Genomic DNA, 15,957 nt, shown 5'->3' with positions numbered 1-15,957 from the left:
TCCCTTTGAAGTGAGGATCAAGTGCCAGGCTAAGGTCACTTTAGAAACTGAAATGCCACATGGTCTGTCACCCCAAGAGGGATCCCAGAAGAAAATGAGCTGTCGGTAAATTGTGGGAAAACAGATCAGGCATGACATTAGCTTAGACCTTGAGTCAAACCCTCGTCAACTCCAAGCCAATTTGGCCTTTCATGCAGAAAACCAGTTCCAACGGCAAGGATCAGTAGAGAACAACTGCAAAGCAATACAGGTACTGCCTGCCATGGAAAAGGAGGTCCCCTTTTGACAAGATGCTCCATTTCATTATGATGCAGATGCTCCATCTGTAGACACACACAATGAAAAACAGAACAAATCCAAGCCGTAATCCCTAAAGACCTTTCTAAAGACGAGGAGGACATGTTGCCAGATTCCAAACCTGGAAGATCCAGATTAAGTCTTTTGCATGAATTTGGAAGCTGACTTATATGAGGTCAGCCTGTTTGTTCATTTTCTCCAGGACTGGCAGCAGTTCTCTGGGGTCCTAGGAAGAGGTCTTTCCCAGGTCTTTCTGAGCTTTCTCATAGCTTTACCTGGAGACTCCGGAGATTGAACCTGTGACCTTCTGCATGCAAAGCAGATGATCTGCCACTGAGCTGTAACCCTTCCTCGGAACATAAGAAGCTGCCTTATATTACCAGACCATTGGTCTATTTAGCTCTGTACATTGATGGGGAGTTTCAAGGTTTCAGACAGTGGGTTCTCCCAACCCTACCTGGAGATGTCAAGGATGGGCGGTAGGTGATTCTTATCACTGAGGCTTGGCTCTTCCCCCTCTTTAGAGAAGTGGAAGGCACAATCCAGCCAATGATGACACAGTGCACAGTTCCACTTTGAATCGCTTACACATAAATTCCATGCCATTGGAGATTTAGGAGGAAGAGTAGTTGGCTTCCATCTTCTTGTGCAGTAAAACTCCATGAACCAGCTTCAGGCCATGTTAAGACACTGTCATTAAACCTCCTTTTTATGAAGCTAACTTGAATATTTTATTTCATGGCAGGATCTTGGAGTCCCGGTGAAAATAGATGGGTCAGGGCATATTTTAATCAACAAAACGTACCTGAATTCTCAAGTATTGTTTACTGCAGGTGAAAATAGTTTACATGGATTCCTCGTTTTAAAAGCAATGGCTGTAAGTAATCAAGTTGACATGTTAAGTGATTGTTTTTCTATTTGCTGTACCTCCCCAGACACTTACTAAGCTAAAAAGGTGCAAGGCAGGTGAGAAACGAACCAAAGACTCAGTTATTGTTAAGATGTGGGTGAACATTTCAGACGACACAGCGATTCTTAAAACAGCACTTGTTTATTCACAGGCCAGAACAGAACTGAACTGAAGGGTTCAGTCAGCCTGCTTATATAGAGCTCCAGTACAACGTAACTGTAACAATTTTCTAAAACTATCCAATCACTGAACGTCACTTTCGATCCTTCATTTGCATAACTATCTACAGTATACCCCTGCTGGCCCAGGGTGAGAACTTCAGTACATAACAGTTATGTTAGTCAAAATACAGCGTTATAAATGTGACACCAGAGCTGAAATCACAACTCAGTGATATTTTCAATTGCGAGTTTTACAATGGTTTTTTGCGGAGCGTTTTCGGAGCGTTGTTGTTGTTTTTTTAGCTGTGTAGATCTAGCCGAACCTTTGGTGGAGATAGATCCGTGGCTCATTTGCTTATCTGTGCGACGGCTTGTAGTTTGTTGAACAAGCCATGGTTAAAACAAACTATGTCTTAGCATCATGTGCAAGTGCAGCCAATGGGGAGCTACAGATGGTTACAAAAGGGGCATCCGCAGTAGACTACACCCACCTGAAAGGAAGTGGGGGGAAGAAACCTGGAAGGGAGAGGGAAATGGCATGGGATATCTTGGAAGGTGATATGGCTGGCAGGTTAGAACCTGGAATGGAAGCCCTCCATGCTGCAACATTTTACTGCAGGCCTCCTGTGTCTCTTCACTGTAGCCAGTCCCATGCCCAGGACAATAGGAAAATGGGCCTTTCCCACACTCCTCACCTGATCTTCTTTGATGCAATTTCTCACAGACCAGACAAGAGCTGCATGCGTTGCTGACCCATAATATCAAAAGCAGCCTCCGTTTGGGCATACCTGCCAGAACGGTAGTGGATTTAATTTCAGAAAAGAATGGCACCATTTGTAAGAGGTGGCTTCAGTTCAGCGTGGACGGCAAGCAGGTAACCGCACCTCCCTTTTAGTAGCGTATATCCAAATAATGTATACAACAATAATAATAATTTATATACTGTCCTTCATCCAAAGATCTCAGGGCAGCTCACAAGATAAAAATACAGGATAAAAGCAAAAAATAAATAGTTAAAACAATAACAAAACAATAACACACACACACCCAGCACGTTTAAAAGGCATTAAGCAAAAGTGTGCCTTAAAATGCATCTATTAGTGAAAAGAACATACCAAAACCATTACAGCGGTACCTTGGTTCTCAAAGTTAATCCGTTCCAGAATTCCGTTCCAAAACCAAAGGGTTCTCAAACCAAGGTGCACTTTCCCGTAGAAAGTAATGCAAAATGGATTAATCCGTTCCAGAGTTTTAAAAACAACCCCTAAAACAGCAACTTAACATGGATTTTGCTATCTAACAAGACCATTGACCCATAGAATGAAAGCAATAAACAATGTATTGCAGCCACACAATCAATCAGTAGTTGAATTGGGTTCCACACAGTCACAAAAACAAAACAAAAAGAGCCACAAAAATGCAAAAATAAATAGCAAAAACAGACAGACCTCAGCGTAACACTCAAAACAGAAGTGTGACACTCAAATCGGAAGCATAACACTCAACATGGAGGCATTTTTTAAATGAAATACATATATCTGGCCAACCACGTGCTCATGTCTTTTTCCTGCCGCATTGCGGGACTAGTTTTCATTTAGTAGTAAAACTGAGGAAACACTGCATATACTAATGTGGGTTGCCTTTTTAGGATTAGTGGTGCACATAGGGATGCGGGTGGCGCTGTGGGTTAAACCACAGAGTCTAGGACTTGCTGATCAGAAGGCTGGCGGTTTGTATCCCCATGACAGGGTGAGCTCCTGTTGCTCAGTCCCTGCTCCTGTCCACCTACCAGTTCGAAAGCATGTCAAAGTACAAGTAGATAAATAGGTACCACTCTGGCGGGAAGGCAAACAGCGTTTCTGTGCGCTGCTCTGGTTCGCCAGAAGCGGCTCTGTCATGCTGGCCACATGACCCGGAAGCTGTACACCGGCTCCCTCGGCCAATAAAGCGAGATGAGCGCCGCAACCCCAGAGTCGGCCACAACTGGACCTAATGGTCAGGGGTCCCTTTACCTTTAGTACACATTTATTAGCACTTTTAATTACCAATCACATGCGAAAGTGGGTTCCATGTTGCAGCTTGGGCCTCAGGTCTGGACTAATTGAAAACCACTGGAATAAGGAGGAGTATGTTAACTGGTCTTTTGCCTCAAGCAGCAAAATGTCTGGGGTTGGCCCCAATTCTCTTCTAGCTGTCTTCTAATTTCAGCAACAGGGTTTGTTCAGGGCACGCAACCCATATTACTAATGCATTTCTCCTTTCCCCCTCTTCTTTTTAAAAAACCTAGATCACAGAGGAACTGAGCTTTACACAGAAGCTGGACCACATCTCTCTTGACTACAGGCTCACACATAATCTAGAAACTTTGCAAGCACTGTGGATAGAAGACAGGATAGAGTTGCAGGTAGGGGTTTTGTGTGTTTGTGTATAGACATGCTTGTCCAGCAGCCTAACTTGGCTGCCTTGTACAAATCAGGTCACATCCTCACCATTCAAAGAATCATGGGAGGTGAAGTGGCTGTGAGCTGTCGCTCTGTGAGGGGTAAACTACAGCTCCCAGAGTTCTTTGCTTTAAATGTGCTGTAAATGTCTGGTGTGGATGTGACCTGACATCCTTTAAATCCGCTAAAATTGCAAAGAAACCATCAAACCACAGTGTGTGGGGGGGATGTGGGAGTGGGGGGGTGAGAGAGAGATGTAAAACCCTCCATCCTTTCCTTTTTTATAATAATTTTTATTTGGTTTTACAAATATAAAATTATAACAATTCAAATTACATATCCACATTTAGAGATTTCTCCAAATCTCTGGATCACTTTCCCCAAATCTCCAAATCTCCAAATCACTTTCCCCATTCATGGGTCCTATAGTACACCCTCTCAACTGCATATTATTTCATAATCCATATTTGTATTTCTCCATAATATTCACTACATTACAAGCGTTATTAAAATCCTGGTAATGTTTTCATCTGCTTACAGTGGTCTCCTAGATAATTTATAAAGTTTTCCCATTCACTGTTGAAGTTTTGGTCTTCTTGGTTCCTATGCTTTCCAGTCAGTTTTGCCGTTTTAGCATAGCCCAACAGCTTGGTTTGCCATTCCTCTCTGGTAGGGACTTTGTCGTCTTTCCATCTCTGGGCCAGTAACATCTGTGCAGCTGTTGTCGCATACATGGTCTTTTCTGGTCCTTTGGAATGCTGGTACCTACAATTTGTAATAAAAAAGCTTCTGGTTGTGTGTGTTTTTTTACAAAAGTTATTTTAAACATCCCTCCCCCCAATTCATTATATATCAAATGAGAAATGAAAACTCTCCATCCTTTTCATAACACATATGCTTTTTTCCATACAGGCTGTGGCTGGGCTGGTGGATGTTAAGAACCTGAGAGTGAAGATTCAGTATGGTTCATGCTGGATAATTGTTAGAGGGCAAATACAAGCCATTGAAAGGAGGATAAATTTAACAGGGAACTTTAATCACAAATGGTCGTGGTTGCTACGCTCATATATCCCAGAAACCATCCAGGTATGTGTGGTCATTCTTGTCGTTCTTCATTTACCATATCTTTCTGTGTATAATGTTGGTTTTTGCTTTAAAAAAAATCAGGCAAAAATTTGGGGTCATCTTATACATGGATAATGAATGCAGTGGCGTCGCCTGGTGGGTGATTGTCGAAAAAAGCTCAACAACTCAAGAAATACTGAGTTCTTAATTTGGGGTTTCTAAAAAAACGGGTCATCTTATACAAGGAAAAATATGGAAAAATGGACTGATAAGTCCACAACTGCATTATGAGTGCAGAGCTAAATTGAAAGATAATTCCACTAATCAGACACTTCCTTTTCTTTGCTGGAGCTGAACATTTCATGATTCTTGAGTTGCTTCTAAGGCACGTATCTCTCTTAGGTGATAATGTCCTCTGAAGTTAATACCACTCAAGAAAGGTGGATCCAGACCGTGAGTGGACAAACGCTTATTACCTATACCTCTAACTCCATCCATGTGAAGCAGCAACGCAACACCTTTTGCTGCAGTCTGCATAATGTTACGACGGTGATAACATCCAGATACCCCGCAGCAATCAATTTGACCTTCTTCCTACAGAAACTAGGTACAGTCAATGTTGCCCATGTCCTGGCAGCCTTTCTCAGCCTTGGTTCCCCTGATGTTATTGAACTACAACTCTCATCATCCCCAGCCAGCAGGAGCGGTGGCGAGGGATGATGGGTGTTGTGGTCCAACAGCACCGGGGGAACCAAGGCTTGGAGAAAGCTCCTGATCCTTTCCTTTGAGTTACCTGCGGTCACAGTGACACCAGGTGATTGGCAGGTACCCGTTTCAAAGCAGCCTGCAGAAACGTGTGAAGCCAATGGGCCACACCCTGTTCTAAAAAAACCATTGGGCCCTAAAAATTCTCGAAAAAAAGAAGCACGTTGTGTAGCCTTAAGCCATACACTGGACAATGGTGGTGGAAATTTTTCATTTTGTTGTATTTCAGAAAACAAAGCCAAAGCAGCATTTCAAGGGCTATTTAATAACGAAAGTGTGGCTGTCACTGTGGAGGTCCTCACTGGCTTTCAACTGCGTGGCCCTTTGGAACTCACAGCAGAAGTAAAACATTCCTTAGGTTACCTGAAGCATCATGGCCTCCCTTTCAGCCTTAAGGTATTTTATATTTATTTAACAAAATTAATTTACTGCTCGGTTGTAAACAGAACCTCTAAGTGGTTTGCCAGAAATAAAGCAAACAATCCCCTGTAACGGGAAGTTCTTATTTTCTGATGTTTCATTGTGTTTTATATGTGCTGGGAAGCTGCCCAGAGTGGCTGGGGAATCACATGGGCAGGGTATAAATAATAGAATTATTGTTATTAATTAATTAATTAATTAATTAATCAATCAATCAATTTGTTTTATTTTGGGGTTTTTTTTAAAAAAAAGGGTTTCAGGAAAAAACTATCCTCCCAACCTAAGGTACTTATTCTCAAAGTAGTCAGTCAAACAGTATAGTGTTGTTGTTTAGTCATTTAGTCATGTCCAACTCTTTGTGACCCCATGGACCAGAGCATGCCAGGCACTCCTGTCTTCTCCTTCATGGATCACTGCCTTGTCGTGGCGAAGGGGCTTGAATAACTCAGAGAAGCTATGAGCTATGCCGTGCAGGGCCACTCAAGATGGACAGGTCATAGTAGAGAGTTTTGACTAAATGTGATCCACTTGGAGCGGGAACCAGCAAGCCACTCCAGTATCCCTCCCAAGAAAACTCCATGGATGAAAACAACAAACAGTATATGCTAAACAGCAGAAAAGAAGAAGAACCTAACAACATTAAAATATTACAGCAACAACATCAAATAAGGGTATTTTCAGATGGGGCCTTGATATTGCCAATGGGCCATTGGCAGCAGGGTTTTTTTGTTTGTTTAACAAATAAAACTGGATTAAATGATGTCACATAAATTGTACACCGTGAGGAATACAGGAGTTCTGCGCATCACAGAAAGTTGCACACACATGCTTGATTTCTGTGATCATGGCGGGTCAAAGAAAGCTGGAATACTGAAATCACTGTGATGTCGGATTGAGATCCCCTTTCTCCAGGCCATCATAGGTTTGTGAGAGAGAGCACCATCAGCACAGGATGTTGACTGGGCTGAATTTCTGAAACAGTCATCAGTGTGAAATGTTACGAGCATTAAAGAGTAACAAGACCTTGCAATGCTTCTGTTAGATTCCACGTGAACACATCCACATTGATGTGTTGTTGTCTTTTCTCTTCCCCTGCTTATTCCTTCAGCTGACGTTGATTGAGATCATGTCTGAAAACAAGACAGAAGCATCCCTGAAGCTGGCTTGTGACCCAAATCTGAATCTCTTCTTTGTTTTCAGGGCTAGAAATAAGTTGCAAAGGTAAGAAGAGGCCTTGGCGTTTTACTCAGAGTAGGACCACTGAAATTAATGGACTTTGGTTGCTCCTGTGGGTCTATTTTGAGTTGGACTAGCATTGGCTATAATCCAATGAAGTCCATCATTCTTTGACTTCCCAAAATGGTGGGTTGCTGGCACTTACTGAGATAGAGAGGTTAGATGATGTCTGTTATTTATTAAGCATTCATTCGGATTAGTTTGTGGAGAGGTTAGACGATGTTGCATTGAGCAAGTGTTATCCCACACTTTCCAGTGTATTTTTCTGTACTTTCCTTATCACACAAGGATAAGGGGGGAGCAGCAGGTTTGTTGCACAAGAGCACCAAGCCAGCTGTATTTGCAAACCCTGAATTTGCTGGTTGAATCCCACCTGGTTGTGGTGACAGCCAAGAAGCACCTTCAGAGGGATAGCTAATCCCCTAACACAGAGCTTTCCAAACTTTCCATGTTGGTGACACACATTTTAAACAGGCATCATTTTGTGTGACACAGTAATTCAGTTTTACTAGCAAACCAGAAGTTAAACCATGGGTAGGCAAACTAAGGCCCAGGGATCGGATCCAGCCCAATCGCCTTCTAAATCCAGCCTGCAGACGGTCCGGGAATCACTGTGTTTTTACATGAATGTGTCCTTTTATTTAAAATGCATCTCTGGGTTATTTGTAGGGCCTGCCTGGTGTTTTTACATGAGTGGAATGTGTGCTTTTATTTAAAATGCATCTCTGGGTTATTTGTGGGGCGTAGGAATTTGTTCACATTTTTTTCCAAAATATAGTCCGGCCCACCACAAGGTCTGAGGGACAGTGGACCGGCCCCCTGTTGAAAAAGTTTGCTGACCCTTGGTTTAAACTAACCCTTTTCCAGTCTAGGGAGGTGTGTGGGGAGCAATTGCACAACACACCTACACACTACAGCCGACACACTAAAGTGTCGCGACACACAGTTTGGAACACTGTGCCTTAGCACATCTGATAGAAGATTCCCTCTCTTTCTCCTCCAGTGAAGAATTGCATATCAGATGTCTCCAGAACCTGCCATTTCTCCTTCAGCATTTCCCCAGCATGGCTGAAGTTTCCTCAAAGGTAAATTGCTCCAGTTAAGTCTCGTCCACCACAGATTTTGCTAACTGCATCTTACTGCAACTTACATTAGGAAGGGAATTGGGGGGAGAGGAAAACTGCTGATATCACCACGCTGTTAATTCAAATCTATGGTGTGATCAGAATTGGAATGCTGTGTTGCCTCACCTCAATATTATAGAGTTGGACAAGGTTCAGAAACGGGCAGCCAAAATGACCAAGACTATTGAACTAACAATAATAAAGCAATAAATAATAAAAATAATAAAATAATAATAAACCTTTATCGTCACTACACCACCTGTGTGCAGTGAAATTAAACAAGCCTCCCCCCATACACTCAGTCTTGTTCATGCTCTGTGTGCTACTACTGCCCTGTGAAGAAAGGTTTCAGAATATGTGACATTTTAGTTTAGAGAAAAGGCGACATGATAGAAGCTTAATACAATTATGAATGGTATGGAGACAGGGGATAGATAAATAAAATTTCTCCCTCCCTCAAAACAGTACAACCTTTGGGCATCCAATGAAGCTGCTATGTATTGGATTTAACACATTTTATGTTACAAGGCACATTCTAACCAATCGTATAAGCGTTGGTAGACAAACATTCTAATGGCAAGTAAGTGCATGCACTTTCAACTGTCAACGGTCAATTCATGCTCAGGTTTATTATTGTGTTGTCCAGTCAGTTTGGTTCTTGTGTTCCTATGAGTGAGCTGTTGTCACTGACAAATGTTGAATAAACTTAGTTGAGGAACTTATACTATCTTGGGCTTCTGACTTTTTCTGAACATTTAACAGAAGCTAAATGTGTGAAGATTCAGGTCAGGCAAGAGAAAGCCCTTTGCACAACACATGGTCCAAACTAAGGAACTCAGAGAAGGCAGTGATAGCCACCAGCTTGGATAAACGAGGATTAGAGAAGGCCATCATGATGAATATGTTATTCTGCCATTGTCAGAGGCATTAGGCCTCTGAATGCCGGTTGTGGGGAACTGCAGGTGGGCAGAGTGGTGGTGGTGCTCTCGGGTAAAACTTGCCGGCTTCCCACAGGCATCTGGTCAGCAGCTTTGAGAAAAGGATGCTGGACTGGATGGGCCATTGGCTTGTCTTGAAGTTCTCAGAGTGATGGCCAGGGCCTGATCATATAACAGATGATGCTGTCCTGTACCTGCTATAAAGGAAAATGAAAGAAAGGATTGGGGATCTCCTGGGGCCTGTGCGTGGCAGCAAAGGGTGTGTGTGAAAGACTGGTTTTCCAAATTTCAGCAGTGCCCTGTCTGAGGCCAAAATTCAACAACCTCCCATCCGTCTCTTGCCTTCCGTTCTGCACTTGTGTTGTTGTTGTTGTTGTTTAGTCGTTTAGTCGTGTCTGACTCTTCATGACCCCATGGACCAGAGCACGCCAGGCACTCCTGTCTTCCACTGCCTCCCGCAGTTTGGTCAAACTCATGCTGGTAGCTTTGAGAACGCTATCCAACCATCTCCTCCTCTGTCGTCCCCTTCTCCTTGTGCCCTCCATCTTTCCCAACATCAGGGTCTTTTCCAGGGAGTCTTCTCTTCTCATGAGGTGGCCAAAGTATTGGAGCCTCAGCTTCAGGATCTGTCCTTCCAGTGAGCACTCAGGGCTGATTTCCTTCAGAATGGATAGATTTGATCTTCTAGCTGTCCATGGGACTCTCAAGAGTCTCCTCCAGCACCATAATTCAGAAGCATCAATTCTTCAGCAATCAGCCTTCTTTATGGTCCAGCTCTCACTTCCATACATCACTACAGGGAAAACCATAGCTATAACTATACGGACCTTTGTTGGCAAGGTGATGTACTATGCCATAATTGGAGGGCCCTGCAGTGCCTCCGCCCCCAGCTCAGCACCCAATGAAGGGGAACTGGTCGCATTGCCCTAAAATCGCCTCTGGTGAAGAAATACATTGAGGGGAGGGCAAAGTCTTTTGCTGTTGTTGTTTAACAATCCTCTTTAATTCCTTTAGATAAATTATTCTACCAAAGAAGCAGAAGGAAAAATTTCCATCCAGATGGAAAATAAGGATTTCCTTGTTTTGACAAAGTTAGCATTTACTGGGAGGAACCACACACAAGTCCTTGAACTGATGCACAGTGTACCCCAGGTTGGTGGGACCACTTTTTAACATGTATTTTAATCCATGAAACAAAACAAAGGGAATGGGGAGGTGGAGAATAACCACTTTGGGGTTTCTGGGTGTACAATTCAGGAGTCTTGGCATAACAAAGGATGTTGCACCTCTCTCCTTTTTTTTATTTCAGTTAGCAATCGTTCCAAGGCGACTTGTTCTCACAACAGCTTACCAAAAAAGCAAGAGAACCCAAGCTTTGAGATGTGTTGCATTATGGGATAGCAAAGAAGCAAAACTCGCAGGCAGCTATACTGGAGTCTTCCCAAAGATATATGGAGGTCATGAAGTGCAGGGTAGGTTTCTATAAAACTCTGGGGCAAGCAGTGATAGAAGGGAAATGGCCAAAGCTCAGTGGGAGAGGACTCGGTTTAAGCAGAGCTTCCAAGGTTCAGTCTCTGCCATCTCCTGTTAAAAGTATCCAGGTGGAATGGTGGTTAAAATCATTGAGGTTAGATGAGACAGCAAAGTTGACATGTTTAAATACAGTGGTACCTCGGGTTACATACGCTTCAGGTTACAGACTCATAGAATCATAGAATCATAGAATGATAGAGTTGGAATAGACCACAAGGGCCATCGAGTCCAACCCCCTGCCAAGCAGGAAACACCATCAGAGCACTCCTGACATATGGTTGTCAAGCCTCTGCTTAAAGACCTCCAAAGAAGGAGACTCCACCACACTCCTTGGCAGCAAATTCCACTGTCAAACAGCTCTTACTGTCAGGAAGTTCTTCCTAATGTTTAGGTGGAATCTGCTTTCTTGTAGTTTGGATCCATTGCTCCGTGTCCGCTTCTCTGGAGCAGCAGAAAACAACCTTTCTCCCTCCTCTATATGACATCCTTTAATATATTTGAACATGGCTATCATATCACCCCTTAACCTCCTCTTCTCCAGGCTAAACATGCCCAGCTCCCTTAGCCGTTCCTCATAAGGCATTGTTTCTAGGCCTTTGACCATTTTGGTTGCCCTCCTCTGGACACGTTCCAGTTTGTCAGTGTCCTTCTTGAACTGTGGTGCCCAGAACTGGACACAGTACTCCAGGTGAGGTCTGACCAGAGCAGAATACAGTGGCACTATTACTTCCCTTGATCTAGATGCTATACTCCTATTGATGCAGCCCAGAATTGCATTGGCTTTTTTAGCTGCCGCTTCACACTGTTGGCTCATGTCAAGTTTGTGGTCAACCAAGACTCCTAGATCCTTTTCACATGTACTGCTCTCAAGCCAGGTGTCACCCATCTTGTATTTGTGCCTCTCATTTTTTTTGCCCAGGTGCAATAATTTACATTTCTCCCTGTTATGACTCGGCTAACCCAGAAATAGTACCTCAGGTTAAGAACTTTGCTTCAGGATGAGAACAGAAATCGTGCTCTGGCGGCGTGGCAGCAGCAACGGGAGGCCCCATTAGCTAAAGTGGTGCTTCAGGTTAAGAACAGTTTCAGGTTAAGAACGGACCTCCAGAACGAATTAAGTACTTAACTCGAGGTACCACTGTACAGAAAAAAAAATCATTGTTGATATTTAGTAAATTTTAGAAACTCTTTATGGACTTTTTGCATGAGAAAGAAAAAGACCTTGTGATATCTGGGTTTGAGGACTGAAGAAAATATTGGTTTTTAGAATGTAAAATAGTTGGGTGTTACCTCAGAGTGGATGTTTTGAATAATTTTCTGCCTATAGCTGACAGATGAGGAATCAAAAATTCTCTTTTCTCTTTTTGCTTTTCTCTTTCCTTCCTTTTATCTTCTCCCCTTTTCGGTTTGTGTTTTCATTAGTTTTTTATCTTTGATAATCTAAAAAGATATTGGGTATTTGATATTAAACTTTGTATATATATATTTGAAAGAAAAGCCCATGTTCAGAGAGACCTTTTCAAATCCAGCATCATTGGCCTCATTCAATAGGTAGATACTATGGATGTTCAACTTTCCCATCATGTGTTTCTTGGAAAGGTAAGAGTATGAAGATGATGTAGAAGTCATTCAAAGTTCTACCCCCAAATGAATTTAATTCACATTCAGTTCACCTGGCCATTATAGGGACTGCTTTAAGGTGCGGTTCGGATATTTTTGAACTTCCTTAAATCCAACTGGTTTGTTCCAAGCACTGGGCGTCGTGTATAATAGGAAACGTGGCTTGTTTTCCATTTCAGTGGAGATCTGCCATCCTTTCTCGGTCCCTTTTCCTCAGCGCTCCACGCTCCGCTTGCATGTGGAGCACTCTAGACGTAGTCACAGAGACAACATCATCATTGGTTGGGACGCAAAGGAACAGGTAACAGAAATCAGAGTTAGCTTTTCCATTCATGCAGTGCTACACCCTTAGACCCTGCTCTGGAAAGCTATTGCCTCCTCAGTTATGGCCACAAACACGCCAAGTTCAGACAACATGGAAACACAGAATGCAGGTTTTTCATCCAGAAGGTTCCATGCTCATTCTCCAGCATCACCAGTTAAAACAGGGTTGAGGAACGTTTTCCAACCTGAGGGCCACCTAGCTGTCTAGACAACCTTCTGGGGGGGCACATGCTGTTGGTGGGTGGGGCCAGAAGCAAAAATAGACAGAGCAAGGAACGTATAAATATTGCCCCTTGTACAATAGAGCAGATTCTTGCACCCCTCTCTTTTCTCCATCCAGCTGACAAGGGACATGATCATAGTTCCTTTGCACACATACCTGGCTCCTTCCCTTTGGTCGAGGGGCGGAACAAGGCTTAGTAATCTCCTGCAGTTTCCATGATATAGCTTTAAACAGCCTTTCTGGCCTCATAAGCCCTTCTCCTGTCTAAACCTCCCAAAACTTCAACAGTACAAAATTAGTTATCTTTTCCATTTGTATGTACCGTATTTTTTGCTCTATAAGACTCACTTTTTCCCTCCTAAAAAGTAAGGAGAAATGTGTGTGCGTCTTATGGAGTGAATGCAGGCTGCGCAGCTATCCCAGAAGCCAGAACAGCAAGAGGGATCACTGCTTTCGCTGCGCAGCGATCCCTCTTGTTGTTCTGGCTTCTGAGATTCAGATTTTTTCCCCCTTGTTTTCCTCCTCCAAAAACTAGGTGCGTCTTATGGTCTGGTGTGTCTTATAGAGCGAAAAATACGGTAAATCTAGACATTTTGTGTTTTATGTTGTAAATCACCCTGTGATCTTTGGATGAAGGGTGGTATAGTATTATTTTTAATAATATAACGAATAATAAACAATATAATTAAATAGGAGAGATTACTATTGCCATCACTTGTTTAACCTCTGTTTTTGATTACGGCAACAGGTCTCTGTATCTTCTTCTCTCAAGTTTGGAAAAGAGAGTGTCTATTACTACGCTGCTGTGGCTCACCCTTTTAACTTCACCATCAATCACATGGAGGTTAGATCTCTCACCGAAAGCAGAAGAGGTGCCTACAACCAGCAGGTAAATTGTCCGGATGGATCACACAAAGCAATTAACAGTGCAATCCTATAGATAACTATCCAAAAATAAGTCCTGTTCTGGAAACTGGATATCAGAACGCAGCTGTGTGCACCTGATAATGTATGGTATTTTTTCCCCAATTGAACTGGGTTGTGTAAAGCGGGGATGGGGAACATGTGGCCCTCCGAATCTTGCTGAATCACAACTCCCATAATCCCTGACTATCAGCCATGCTGGCTTGGGTAGACAGGAGGTTTCACAGGTTCCCATCCCTGCGACAAGGGCTGGCACATGCATTACACTTACCGTATTTTCGCACCATAGGACGCACCGGACAATAGGACGCACCTTGTTTTAGAGGGGGGAGAACAAGGGGAAAAAATTATTCCGCTCTCTGCCCAGTGCCCCTTCAGCGAAGCGGCAGGAAGCACTGTGCAGAGAGTGGGAGAATTTTCCCCCTCTTGTTTTCCCGCTCTAAAACAAGGTGCCGTTTAAGGTGCGTTCAGGCAGCTACCTTGGAAGCCTGGAGAGCTAGAGGGGTCAGTGCGAACCGACCCCTCTCGCTCTCCAGGCTTCAGGTTCCTTTCGACCTGCTCTTTGGGGCTGGCGGGGGGAAGCCCACCACCAGCCCCAAAGAGCAGGTCAGGGAGCAGCGGAAAGGCACAGCGGAGAGGCTCCTGCCATAGCCGCGCGTCACCTCTCCAGCCGGGAGAGGGCCGCGGGGCTATGGTGTCTTTGCTCCATAGGACGCACACACATTTCCCCTTCATTTTTGAAGGGGGAAAAGTGTGTCCTATAGAGCGAAAAATACGGTAACTTTAAACCATGGTTTCCATATCCTGGGCTTGTTTGGAAGCTGCTAACCATAGTTTCCCACATAATGGAAAGGTATAGTTAATTATGGCTTCCTGGCTTGTTTCCCCACTTGTGCAAAGATAAGTTATTTGCAAGGAAAAGAAGCTTGTTCATACCTGGGTATGATCATGTGAACACAGCCTGTCTTTCTATCCTGCTGTTTTCCAGGAGGTCCAAGCAGCTTACATCTATTTCTCTAAATCAGGTGTAGGCAGCTTAAGGACCGTAGGCTGGATGCGGCCCAATCACCTTCTAAATCCAGCCTGCGGATGGTCTGGGAATCAGCCTGTTTTTACATGAGTAGAATGTGTCCTTTTATTTAAAATGCATCTCTAGGTTATTTGTGGTGCCTGCCTGGTGTTTTTACATGAGTAGAATGTGCCCTTTTATTTAAAATGCATCTCTGGGTTATTTGTGGGGCACAGGAATTCGTTCATTCCCCCCCCCCCAAAAAAAAATGTAGTCCAGCCCACCACATGGTCTGAGGGACGGTGGACCAGCCTACGGCTGAAAAAGGTTGCTGGCCCCTGCTCTAAATGCTAATCACTTTGTCCCTTAGGGGCTCATAACCCTAGGGAGTGCTTTCCCCCCTTTCAAGTGAATATTGCTCTTGCCATGCTGCTCTGTCTCAAACTTAGTTCAGCATTTCTTTTTCTGACTTTAGGTGTGGCTGGCTTGGGACGATGGGCAACCTGCCCACTTGAAATTTACATTTGGAGACAAGTCCCAGACCAACACCACTCTTTGGGATGCTTGTATCACAGCTTCCTCTAGCCAGGTACAAATGTTTGGCATTTTCAATTAATATTTTAGGCAGTCTGTGGCAAACCACTTAGAGGTCCTTTGTTCCAGAAAGCTGTATGTGCATATATATATATATATTGTTATATAAAAGACTGCTTGGCATCATTGCAGCTATGCCACCCAAAGTGAACATAGAGCATTGGAAGCTGCCTTATACCCCAGTTCACCATTGGTTCATCCAACTCAATGTTGTCTGCACTGACTGGCAGCAGCTCTCCAGAGTTTCAGGGAGACGTATCTCTCAGTGCCACCTGGAGGGGCCGGGGATTGAACCTGGGATCTTCTGGAGGCAAACAGATGCCCTGCCACTGAACCACACATCTTCTCCAAAGTAATAACCAATGTTTCTCCT

General features: G+C 43.6%; 1 protein-coding gene across 5 annotated transcripts in view; it reads left to right on the top strand.

Moving 5' to 3' along the window:
• The window catches only part of LOC128401423 (uncharacterized), a 95,266-nt gene that overhangs the window by 58,293 nt on the left and 21,016 nt on the right, over positions 1-15,957 (top strand). For all 5 annotated transcript variants that reach the window (XR_008327470.1, XM_053364448.1, XM_053364450.1 and 2 more), the window contains 13 exons: positions 1,043-1,174; positions 2,093-2,242; positions 3,656-3,772; positions 4,722-4,895; positions 5,277-5,481; positions 5,869-6,035; positions 7,168-7,280; positions 8,299-8,380; positions 10,372-10,509; positions 10,667-10,829; positions 12,690-12,811; positions 13,806-13,946; positions 15,466-15,579. Coding sequence is in view for 4 of the 5 variants with exons in the window: in XM_053364448.1 (XP_053220423.1) it covers positions 1,043-1,174; positions 2,093-2,242; positions 3,656-3,772; positions 4,722-4,895; positions 5,277-5,481; positions 5,869-6,035; positions 7,168-7,280; positions 8,299-8,380; positions 10,372-10,509; positions 10,667-10,829; positions 12,690-12,811; positions 13,806-13,946; positions 15,466-15,579 (1,818 nt within the window). In the remaining variant the exon portion in view is untranslated. The remainder of the gene's footprint in view (positions 1-1,042; positions 1,175-2,092; positions 2,243-3,655; positions 3,773-4,721; positions 4,896-5,276; positions 5,482-5,868; positions 6,036-7,167; positions 7,281-8,298; positions 8,381-10,371; positions 10,510-10,666; positions 10,830-12,689; positions 12,812-13,805; positions 13,947-15,465; positions 15,580-15,957) is intronic.

The sequence above is a fragment of the Podarcis raffonei genome, chromosome 14 (genome assembly GCF_027172205.1).
Source record: "Podarcis raffonei isolate rPodRaf1 chromosome 14, rPodRaf1.pri, whole genome shotgun sequence".
Classification (NCBI taxonomy): Eukaryota; Metazoa; Chordata; class Lepidosauria; order Squamata; family Lacertidae; genus Podarcis; species Podarcis raffonei.
Note: the sequence above shows the minus strand (reverse complement) of the source record. Positions and strands in the feature narration are given on the sequence as shown.